This window comes from Gnatocerus cornutus, chromosome 9 (genome assembly GCF_029298725.1).
Source record: "Gnatocerus cornutus isolate USDA-ARS CGAHR chromosome 9, icGnaCorn1.1, whole genome shotgun sequence".
Classification (NCBI taxonomy): Eukaryota; Metazoa; Arthropoda; class Insecta; order Coleoptera; family Tenebrionidae; genus Gnatocerus; species Gnatocerus cornutus.
In genome coordinates, this window is record NC_142241.1 from 10024809 (window position 1) to 10037270 (window position 12462).

Genomic DNA, 12462 nt, shown 5'->3' on the forward strand with positions numbered 1-12462 from the left:
CAGAGCTATTAAACGTCGCTTTTATTTTGGAAACATTGATTGAAAATTACTCTAAAATGACGTTTTCAAAACAGTTTTTTACCAATGCCTCGTTTATTTATTAAGAAAACTCAACAAATCTGGGCTCATTTTACGCAGAATATGACGCTGGATCCAAAAACGTGAGAATTTTCAATTTTCGTCAACAAATAACTGAGTTATGGTCGTTTGAATTTTTGGGTTGTCGACAGAGGGCCAAATTTTTGAAGGTTCGAAACAATTCGTGCTCGATATCTCGGAAACTATTTCAGATATTGAGATGCGGATTACGCGATCGTTTTTCTCGCGATTTTTTACATAAGAAACAGTTCTTTGATTTTTCTACAGTCGAAATTTGCAAATTCTCGCAAAAATTCATGACTAAAACAATGCCAAATTTTTGATATCGATATCTCGCTTATTTTTTAGTGTAAACTTAAGTTATTATACATCAGTGATGGCTGCGCTTAATGACACACTTACAAAACAAGTGTTCTGTACAAAAATGCCTACTTACGCTAGTATGAGTAGAAAAAATAATTTAGGAGAGGCGGTCAAACATCCAAAAATGCTATTTTGGTTTTTGTTTGAATCGGATTTTTTTTAAATTGACTATTGAATTTTGAATATCTAAAAGCGGATTCTAAGCAGCAAAAGCGAGAGAAAAACGATGGCAAAGACCGCATTTGAGCATTGAAAATTTCGAAATTTATTTTTTTTTCCAAAATTGTAATATATTTTTAATTCAGCTATTTGAGCACGGATTTGGAATCTTAGAGAAAATCTGTCCAAAATGATACAGTCTAACTTTTTTAGGAGTTTTTAGGAGTCTTTGAGAGTAATTTTCAAAAAGCTTCTTTAGGGCGAAAACGACGTGGCATTCCTTTGAGTTATACAGGGTGTCCCAGAACTCAAGCCTAGCCGAAAAAGGGCGGATGCCTACAGCAATCAGGATGCCGAAAATGCAATTTGTTTTGTCCTGATGTGCATCAAAATTGAGAAATTGCTTAACGAAAATGACCAATCCCAGAAGCGAAAGCACACATAATATTAATGTTGCTAGGTTTCATAATTTAATCTTAAACAGGATAAATTGATTTGGTCTACTACATTTTTTAACTGACGTCTAATGTCAATTTGACAAATGAAAACCACACAATGGCAGTTCTAAAAAAAAACTTTTATTACAACAAGAAACAGAACAAGGCACATGGTGTAACAGTTACATCAAATACTCGAACAAACCACCATTATTTTGGACACACAGATGACCCCTTCTAACTAAACTTTAACATGAATTTTCAATCATTTCATGCGTGATGCCATCCACAGCTCCCTAAATGCGTTGTCTGAGCTCCGCTTCAGTATTTAGCGGCACTACATAAATAACATATTTAAAATGACCCCAGAGGAAGAAATCAGCGGCTTTCGTTGATAAGCCATTCGCAAAAATCTCTTCTGACCGGATAATCCTAAGGGAGTAAATGTTGAACTCTGGTACAGGTGCCTGTGATCAGTCGCGAGGATTCTTTGTACAGAAGATCTTCCGATGTCTAACTAACGTTCCACAGTTCGGATTCTTTGCGTGGGGTCTTCATCAACTGCTTCCAAAGCGGCTTCTTCATTTTCAGCAGTTCTGGCTTGACTTGGTGTTTCACCAACGGCGCGCCAATCTGGTAATATCTGACCAGTCTGTCTAGCCCAAAAAATAACACAAAGAATCGTTTTGTTGACCGGACCTAGAAAACGTTCTCGATACGCTCGATACGATACTAAAGCCGAATTTCTATCGCACTCTTCAAAAATGAGGCACATTTAAGGCATTCTGTCGCCGAGTACATCTTGAGTCTTGTTAAGATATTTGTTAATACCAAACACCAACTAGGAAACCAGCAAGTGAGGGAAACCGAAAGAAACGCCGTTGACGCACTCCACTTGGCTTTCCACTGTGTCAATTCTCCTGCCGCCATGTCACTTGTCATTCATCGCTCGTCAACCAGTGGTCTTCAACCCTCTAGTCAATCCCTAAAGTACGCTGAGCCGTTTCTGCACACCAAGTTCAAAGAGTTAACTGATTTATTGAAGTCTGTCATTTAACCGTCATTTAAGTTTACAGTGAACCAGATTATTTATAAAAAATTCAAAGGAGAACATTTAAACTGGTCTCTTAGCAACACACGAGTGTATCCTCCAGACCATTCCCACCCGGCCTTGTGGTTGGTCAACTTTGTCATGTCAGTTTCTGTTGGAGTTGGAACTTTTTTTTCAGCAATTTACACATTCACAGCTTTTTCCGATATGCCCGGTTTTCGGCTGCATGAGTTCTGGGACACCCTGTATATCAACTGATAGAGCAGCTCGAAGTCTATCATCTAGCCAAATTTTAGATCGGTTGGACAAATAATTTAGGAGAGCCAGTTAAAAAAACAAAAAAATAAAAACTTAACTTTTTTATTGTTTGAATCGAATTTTTGTTCCTAAAAACATTCACCATCAAATTTTTGAACATCTAAAAGCGAATTCTAAGAAATAAATGAGCGAGAAAAACGATGACAAAGACCCCATCTTTTTAACTGTCATAGTTTCGGAGATATTGAGTATTGAATATTTATTAAAATTAACCAAAATTGGTTTTTGGGAGATGTTTTTGGAGCGAAAACGGCGTTGCATCCCTTTGAGTTATACAACAATCGGGAGAGCAGCTTGAACTCTATCAACTAGTTAAAGTTTACATCTGCCGTCAAAAAACGAAAAATTAATTTTTTTATTGTTTGAGTCGTATTTTTTTTCCAAAAAGAACAACTAACGAATTTTGAACATGTGAAAGAAACAACAAAGGCGCGAAAAAATCAATGGCACAAACCGTAATTTTTAATTTGTCTTAGTTTCGAAGATAAAAGGCAAAAAAAATTGTAATTGTATAACTACCTAAAGGGTTCTTAAAGTATTTTCTCAGAGAGTTTACAGCTGATTTTCTTTTAATGAACGCATTTAGGTATACATGCAGTCTCTCCCATTCTGCTGCCAAAAATAGCACGCTGATGATAGAACAATCTAATTTTTAAAACAGAAACAACTTTATCAAAATTACGCCATATTTTCATTGGAAGCGTTCAGGCCGCCATAAATAATTCTCAATTCCGAATCATCATTCATCATTCTGCAGCAATAAAACAGAAGCGATTCTTTCACAGCAGCGAAAAATGATTATCCCAATGAATGATTATGAAAAGCCCATGTCGGCTGAAAAGAGAAACAAGACGTCTGAAAGCTGCTCTCGAAGCACTCAAGCGTCACGAACGATAGCTTAAATACGTCAACCAACAACAGGAATTGTACTTTCTATTTTTCATGAAATTTGCCTCGTCTGAAAACGGATAGTGATAATGGAAACTCGAATCGACTTTCACTGAATAATGGATGGCTTCAGGGTCGAGAAGGGCTGCACACTTTCAGACAAAAATTATTAAAGGAGGTACTAGTCCATGCGTGGTAATTTCACTTTACATTATTGAATCAATACGTTGATTTTCCCGAAACTTAAGAATTATAAATAGGAGCGTGAGGGTCGCCACGGTGGTATTTTTAATTCGTGTCTTTGCCAAGTTAATATAACTAATAGTGCAGTCAATAAAGACAAAGACATTACTTCAATTCCAATTTCAACAAAGATGTATTTCTGCATTTTATCGTCTATTAAAGTGAAGGTTGTATAAATATTAATACTGATTGTTTACTGTATGATTTTATTACGCATCTATCTTTCTCCGCCGAAATTAACCAGTGAATAATTAAAACCGGAGTAAATCCTTGTCGTGTGTAAAAAATTCATTCCGTAACCTTGCAAGGAGTTGGAACCCTGTTTAAAAATACATCTCCCCCAGTCGCGCCTTATCAACTGTCACATAACTCTTTCCACTAAAAGACAAAAATCGAACCGAACGTCACTTCAAAAGCTTGAAATGTACAAAATGTGACATTGCTCGCATAAACAGTTAATTAAATCTTGCACTCCTCGTGGTAAATAGAGCGTTTTATCAAAGTGACCAAAGTCTTTTTGAGCAAATAAACGACTCTTTTTTCCGGACGATTGCGCCTGTCTTCCCTGATAAAATCACATAATTGGAGAATCAAACCATTGCGTTCCACTATAGGTGCACTCCAATTAAAAAGCTTTGTGTGTAAATTAAGCAATAATGAACCGGACGCTATTGGGCGTTCTTCGAAACTAATGATGAAGCTGTTAATTAACATTTGGTTCGCTACAATAAGCAAATAAATTCATTGTTGGTTTAAACAAAACGGGTGCATAACTTCGGTACGGAACAATAACAACAAATTTATTAGTTTACATATGGAAAAATGTTTGGATACGACTTTGCGGAAAGTTATAAAGTTTTACGTTTAATTTTAGAAGTTATTTATTTTTGTGCAATTGCTCGCTTATTAAAATTTTCGAGAGCTGAACAAACTCTCCAGAGGGTCTTAATATTGGACACTTATATCTACAACAATATAAATAAGTTTAGATGAAAAACGAAACCGATTCATCTTAGTTTTAATCAAAGTTTATTTCATTCCGTTTTGAGTTAGAGGAATAACTAGTCGATAAATGTTTGTGCTCTTTACGTAAACTACTTAGTACCCAATTACAGCTTCGACTTTATTGTTCTATTTATGTAATAATTTTGTACAATTTTATTAGTACTTGCAGAAACTATAAATATTTTGGAAATGGTTTTGCTCAGAATACAATCAATGTCTGATATAAGTACAGAATTTCAATCAGTGCATACAAAAACGAGATATTTCAATTCTTTCTTTGAGGTAGTTACAATACAAGATACAAATACTTTCTGTTTGTTTTCATAATTCGCTTGAATTCAATTTTGCGCACTTCTGTTTATTGTTCGTAATTTGATTTTCTGTTTACTAATGAAAATAAATGGCGCCCAGGTAAACATCAGTGTAGTTTTCTATAAAAGCAATAAATTACGCACTTAATTACAAGGCTAGATTATTCATCTCGATTCCTCCAGGCCGGTAAGCTTGAAGAAACTCTTCCATATGCAAAAGCGCGCTTCTCTTTTACATCGCCCAAAAATATCTCTTCTATCCCACTCTCCATTGCAAATTCGTATAGGTGAAAGGACAAATACTTGAATCTCAGTAAGATTGCGAAAATCTTCTGAAATATGAATACACAATGACCGGAAACTCAATCCGCATAAAACTCCGTTCATTCGGAATAATAAATTTTAGCAATTATAATTCTCGAGAGAAACGATCTACTTGTTTTAAACTGAAATTTTTAATTTTTTAAATTAAAGGAATTTTTCCTGAAAGAACACCCACATCAACGGAGGACAAAGGGAAGAAAGGCGCTTTGTTGTCATATTAATAAGCAATAACTAAAGAAGGTCGCGGCGTACTGTAACACTTTAAAGGTCACTCTCAAAGGCAGAAAAAAAGGAATTAGTTAATAACGATCGATTTGTGGGTTTTGTAAAAGGGTAGTTCAAAGGGGAATTAAAATATCTTCAAGAGACTAAATTAAAGTGCGGATTTTTGGAGATAGACCTGAGAAAATTAGAAAGCCACTTTAGAAAAAAATTTAAATGAATTTGTAATTTTCAATGGACAGTGAAGTCAACTTTTGTAATTAAAATGAAAGCTAAACCATTTTTGTATAACGACTCATTACCTTAATTAATTATAAATTAAAAGTAATTTTCCGCGAACTGTGTACAAGTTATAACGTACTAATCATAATTTTAGCCGGAGCAAAACGCGAATCAATTTTACCAGAATGAAACTTTCCGAGTGAGACGAAGCAATTATTCAGAGTCTGAAACGTGGATGATAATTTTAATTAAAATGTGAATTTTTAATAGACATTTTCTAATCGATTGGATTTAAATGGCAATAACAGGAAATTAAAGAAAATTTTCCGTCGTTCTTAAAGGAGATTTTGTTTTAATTTGTCAAAAAGCTCCATTGAAGTGCATTAACTACCGCACGTTGTACTTATCAATACTCATTTCCTGCATGAACAGAACTTAATAGCTTCATCGATTTTTCATCGTATGTAAACAGTACACGACCCCGTTAATTTGAACAGTTTTTGACGTTGTTGCTAATTTCAAAGTTGAGTCCCCAAGGAAATAACGCACGCGTTAAATTATTTTAGTTTTAGACTTCATTCCCTCTGACACGTTATTGTAAACCCTCCGAACATCTCTCGATATCAATAAGAAATTCGAGCTCACGTCGAGGTAGACTTTCATAAATATTAAACGCGCTAGTTTTTCTTTCCCTTCATCGTATGTCTATTAACGTTGAACTTTCCTTGCAGTATCGGATTTCACACAACAGCTGGGTCAGATGTACGAACAGCATGCTGAAGAATTACAAATGTTGGTCGCGAACTTCCGTAAAAAGAATGGCGAACTTAGGAAAGAAAGGTAAAAGTTTTAATTGGCAGTTGGATCTTGTTATTAGATCTACGTGATTTTTCTTGTAGGCCAGCTTGTCCAAGTTCGCTGTTTCATACTTGGGAGACGCTGCTTCAAGAGGTTGAAATTGATTCCCAAGCGCTGAGCGAAATCGCGTCGATCTTGGGGAGACAAGTGTCACGACCGCTCCTGGAGAGGTCTTTTCATAGGAAGATTCAGTCTAGGAAAATTTTCACTCACAGGGAGAGCTACGAGACCATTATCGCGAAAACCGAAGAAAAATTAGTTAAGGTAGCTAACACTAAATGTTTTAAAATCTTATCTTTTAGATCCTAATATTTTCAAGCAACCTCTCACAGTTTGAAAGAGCACTGATTTGATTTTTTGCACTTAATATTGCTTCAAGCTCGCTCATGTTTGCACTGCATTACATTTTAACGATAATTGGATTAAAGCTCATTTGTGCTTTCATCTTCGATTTATGTACACAATATGCTCGTACAACAATATTATATTTGTGGACTATTGTTTTAAAGGTTAAAGACAAGGCGTAACACTTCTTTAAAATGGCATAGACCTGAGCTTATCTCGTCGATTGTCTTGTGACTTCGTCTCTTGATTTCTTTGTGATTTCGTCTAATTTCTCCTGATTTTCTTGTGATTTCGTCTAACTTCCCCTGATTTCCTCTAACTTCCTCTGATTTTCTTAAAATTTCGTCTAACTTCTCCTGATTTTTAAGTAATATTCTTTGATTCCTTTGATTGCTCCTCATGTTATAATGATTTTTTCTGGTTTTCTAGTAATTTCTTTTTGATGACATCACGTGTCAGAGGATAAGACAAAAATGACATACACTTAACTTCCTCTTATTTCCTCGCTAATTTCCTTGTGATTTTGTCAAATTTCCTCTGATTTTTTTGTGATTTCATCTAATTTCTCCTGATTTTTTTGTGATTTCGTCTAACTTTCCTTGTTTTTTTTTGTGATTTCGTCTAACTTTCCCTGATTTTCTTTAGATTTCGTCTAATTTCTTGTGATTTCCTTGTGCTTTCGTCTAAGTTCCCCTGATTTTTTTGTAAATTCGTCTAACTTTCCCTGATTTTCTTTAGATTTCGTCTAATTTCCCCTGATTTTTAAGTAATATTCTTTTATTTCTTTTGATTGCCTCTGATGTTATAATGATTTTCTCTGGTTTTCTAGTACATAATTTACTTTTGATGACATGACTTCTCAGAGGATAAGACAAAAATGACAGACACTTAACTTCCTCTTATTTCCTCGCCAATTTCCTAGTGATTTTGTCAAATTTCCTCTGATTTCCTTGTGATTTCGTCTAATTTTTCCTGATTTCCTTGTGGTTTCGTCTAACTTTCCTGGATTTTCTTGTGTCCTGATTTTTATGTAATTTTGTTTAAGTTTCCCTGATTTCCTTGTGATTTCGTCTGACTTCCTCTGATTTCCTATTGATTACCCCTCATGTTCTAATAATTTTTCCTGATTTTTAGTGATTTCGTCTAACTTCCTCTGATTTCTTAATGACTACCTTTGATTTTTTGTTGATTGTTCCTTATATTCTAATGATTTCCTTTCATTTTCTAGTAATTTCCTATTAATTTTCCTGATTTTCTAACGATTTCCTTTGAAGGAAGGAAGGTTAACCCCTCGGTTAAAGAATTATGCAGATATTACGCATCTTCACCTCCACATGTCTTCATTTTTTCTGCATTTAAAAAGGCACTTTTATACTTTATATTCTTTTTATATTTGAGTAATCAAGTGAATGTTTTTCACCCAATTTCAACTTTCAACAAAACTTTTTGAGAAAGTAAATATTTACAAATTTTCTGTAAATAAATGTTGGGTTTAAAAACCAAAATTCCGTTGAAGAATTTACTCATTTTATCCTGTGCGATTGTCAACAGAAAACTTTGATGTAGTCACGTTAATTGTCAGCGTTCTCAACTTTGAAAAAGCTGAATGTAATTTAATATTGCAGTGTCGACAAGAGTACAAGAACGCGTACTTGGCATACTTGTCGGGTCCGACCACCGAGAGCTTAAGTTCCTATTTCAACACCCACAACGCTTACGTCCAGCAACTCCATGCAACCAACGGGATGTTAGAAGAGTACGGAAAGGACACTCTACCATCGCTTTTGCAGGTGAAATTAAAGCCCCGGAAACGAGTCCGGCATCTCGTTCCGGACGCCAATCAAATGTCAACCCAAAGCAATTGAAGGACATTACCAATTCATCAACCGCCATTAGCAGGCCTCTCTGCCAACAAAGCGCCGATTATTCTGATTCGACAAGCTCCGTGCCGGATATTGCAACGCAACTCCATAAAACCTAGTTTTACGATTGATTTGTCAGTTTCGCAAATAACGCAATTACTTGCGATTTTCGTTCGATCCCATAAGGAATGAGCCGTTTACCGGTGTAGGAAGATCGCGCCGATTTTTCAATCGCGGAATCCGAGCAAAATTGGACAAACAAACCGGAAGAGGTTCAGCACGTAACGGAAATTGAGCGATCAACAATTTGCAGAGGTGATACTTAAAAAACGTTTTTTTCAGGAACTGGAGGAAGTTTATACGGATTTATGTGCTGCGGTTTCTGAAGCTGTGCTTCAAGGCGCTGAAGTAGTCGCTTCTAGGGTAAGTCGAAGACTGAAAGTGGAAGTTTATAGCATCGCTCTCGAGGACTGAAAATTGGCTGTCGAGGTTAATTAGGACAAATTTCAGAACACGACTTCGCTTTAGGGGATCGTGTTTAGTGAAGATCCTAAATGAGATCCATGAAAATTTTATTTTGCTCGGATGAAGTCAAACTTGTACTGAATTTCCATGGGCGCAGGTGGTAACCTGTTTACTTCCTCTCAGAGGGGTCTTTAACATTGACGACGACTAATAATCATATAATAATCCAATCAAAAGTAACGCTCTTTCCGATCCAATCTCGCTGATTACTAAAAAGTTTGAATAGCCCAATGCCATGGTATAACTAATGTATTCACTGACGTCCTCGCAGCGCCCCAAATAAATCCAATCGACGTCTGCCCCCAAGTCCAACTTGTAAACTTTCTCGTCCGACTCAAACTAATTGGCAAGAAAAATTGAAAATTGATTGGATTGAACAGACGTCACGCCGAGCGATTTATAAACGAAATCCACTTAGTCCAAAATTAACACTTTGATTTTCCGACTGTCATAAATGGATTATTTCACACAGGCAATGGAACAATGCAGAAGATACGAAGGCTTAGTTTCACAATGCAAATCCGTCTCGGCGACGTCGGATTTGGCCCACTTATCCCGCTCTTTGCCCACCCCAACAGGGCGCCCTCCCGTCCTAAAGAGGCTATTCGTTCCACCTCAACCGCCTCCACCCCCGGATCCCGTCGACGGTGAACCACAAGACATGCCGAACGTAAGTCAGCTAATGAAAACGAGACGGATATAACGGGAATTAATCTTCAGGATAACATACCTCCACCGCTCAAGGATGAACTTGTAATAGATCGACTTTCGGCAGTTCAACTCAAGCCATCTCATGACGTTTTGAAGAAGGAAGCGACGGAGTTAGAGACTCAAATCAGGCAAATCCAGGACGCTCTTGAAACTTTAGTAAGGATTCAACAGCGATCGGTCGAAGCGGCTCTCTACAACAAAGCCAACGAACTCCAAGAGGATATTTCGATGAAGAGGTTCGAATTGAGGGTCGCGCAGATACACCTTAGGGCAATCAATTCTCAGGTAACGCTAAATTAACATGTTTCTTAGAACAACAAAACTGGAAAATCGTTATTTGGTTGGTCGTCTAAGCAATATCGTGCCCGAGTTCGATGCTCCGTACATTAGCGAGTTTTTTATGGAATTTTTTCGGCTCAAGTTTAAAAGTTCTGTCGGCAATATTTGAGAAGTTTCCACGAACAATGTTGATAGAACGCGAAAAACAAAGATTCTTCTTTTTATTATTAATTAAAATACATAAACTTTTCTCAACAGATTTACATCTCAATGTAAAATTTCTTTGGAGCACCTTCTTTTACATCCCAGAAAGGGAAATTTTTATCAAACTTTGAGTCAATTCTAGAATACCAAGTTTATCAAAGGCTTTAAATCTGAAAGAAATCGACAATTTTTTTTATCAAAAACTTCATCCAGGTTTCATTTAAAATTAGATCGCGATTTTGCCGGCTTACTTTTCCCACTTTTTAACTTTAAGACAATTGTCGCCATTGAAGGAAGTCTTACAAATAGAAGAAAAATTCTTGTGAATCAGATCGCGACATGACATCTAGAAACATGGAAAAGTGTTCGGGATCAAGTGAGTTTCCACGTTTACAGCATCACATTTTAATCGGAAAAGTTTTACTGCAATCCTTACGAAAGCTCGGAGCTTATTCGCTTGAGATGAAGCCAGAAAATATAGAATAAATTTCTGAATGATGAGAGCGGCTGGGAAAATCTCCTTTTTAGTAGGAGTCATTTGATCACACTTTCAATCCAACTGGGTTAAACTAGGGCGAGAGGTTCTTGTTGCATGACAATACTTCGTCAGCTTAGACTGTTAACATAACCATTGACTTTCTGGAGTAAACACGGCTGAAATTAACCATTTACTCTGCATACAGTCTTAGCTTAGGACTTCTCAATTTCCATACACGGCCCTACGACGCTCGAAGCAATTTCTACCCTAAGAAGAGATAACAAACGAAAATAGAGGAAACGGAGAATAACAGACGCTTTGGTAAATTTTTTTATTACGAAATGAAAGGAAGGTAAATACAAGCACCACTGAAAGAAGAAACTAATAAAGACAGATTCTCCCTTAATAGTTAAATTCTTTTAAAAGTCGTGACTACCGGAACAATTCGCAGAATGAGCTTCCGAAGTCACTCCGTTATTCCAATTGCAAGTGAAACGTGTTAAGTTTTTAACACGATTATAAACCCATGTAAGTTTTTAAAGAATCCTCACACAATCGCCAATTGTTTCTGATGTCGCTCTAACCCCTCAAAAATTTTTAATCAAACCGTGCAACGAAAAATCAACAAAATAATCCCAAAAAGCACAAAACATTTGCACCGGACTTTTCGTGAAAGCTCGTCCGCTCCCGGAGTAAATTGATGAAGCTCACGGATGCGCAGAAACCGGACTGCGCATGAAGGATTATCAATACACCTCGGGCACAGCTAAGGTTAACTGTGACAATACGTTTAACAAAATTTGTTTAACTGAATAGCGACGTTTCGACTGCTAAGGCTGTGATACTAAAAGTCTGCCATTTAAATCGATCGTTTCGGTGTTTTTGGTGTCGTGTTCGGTGTATCCTCGGAGGACGCGCGGGCAGAAGCGCGGGATTCTGGAAAATTGTTGAAATTTTCGGTTTTAACCATGGGCTGGGTGACAATCAAAGCCCATTTGGTAAGTTCATTTAGATAAAGAAACTATTGATTGATTATTCATTTGTATACATTTAAGTATTGAGGTCAGGACGATGTAAAGCCGGTTCGAATGTAGCTGTGGGATTCTAGGCTTTTTATGGCAAAATACATGAAAATGATGGACAATATTTATAAAAAAGACATTTCTTACATTTTTACATAAACTGTCATAAATTTCTACTAATTATTATTTGCATTAACACGTTGTCAACAAATCCAAAAGCTCGTTTTCACTGTTTGATTGCCCGATTTAATTTTTCCGGAATATTTTTGTTCCAAGATAAATAAAGTCGCATTTTTTAATTTTTTTGTAATTTTATTATAAAGGTGGCAATGTTTTGTTTGTAAAGAATAAATATAGAGGTGTCCCAAAAATGAAACAGTTTAATTGGGAGCTATTCCATATTACTCTCTGCCAATCATATTGAAAAATGCCCAAGAAACGCTATTTTCTACAAAAAGCTGATTTTTACCATTTGCTGCCCATAATCGGACGTGGTATTTCGCTGCTGGCTGGATTAGTTTAATGGTCGGGGACAG

The 12462-nt window shown here is 36.4% G+C and overlaps 1 protein-coding gene across 10 annotated transcripts in view; it reads left to right on the forward strand.

The window, feature by feature from the left end:
* Positions 1-12462, forward strand: part of Stacl (SH3 and cysteine-rich domain-containing protein) — a 52149-nt gene that overhangs the window by 27732 nt on the left and 11955 nt on the right. For 9 of the 10 annotated variants that reach the window (XM_088046860.1, XM_088046851.1, XM_088046852.1 and 6 more), the window contains 6 exons: positions 6374-6482; positions 6542-6764; positions 8471-8635; positions 9050-9130; positions 9705-9902; positions 9953-10228. In XM_088046860.1, the coding sequence (XP_087902986.1) occupies positions 6374-6482; positions 6542-6764; positions 8471-8635; positions 9050-9130; positions 9705-9902; positions 9953-10228 (1052 nt within the window). Of the gene's footprint in view, positions 1-6373; positions 6483-6541; positions 6765-8470; positions 8636-9049; positions 9131-9704; positions 9903-9934; positions 10229-12462 lie in introns of those variants that run through there. The other variant, XM_088046859.1, reaches the window with a different exon arrangement.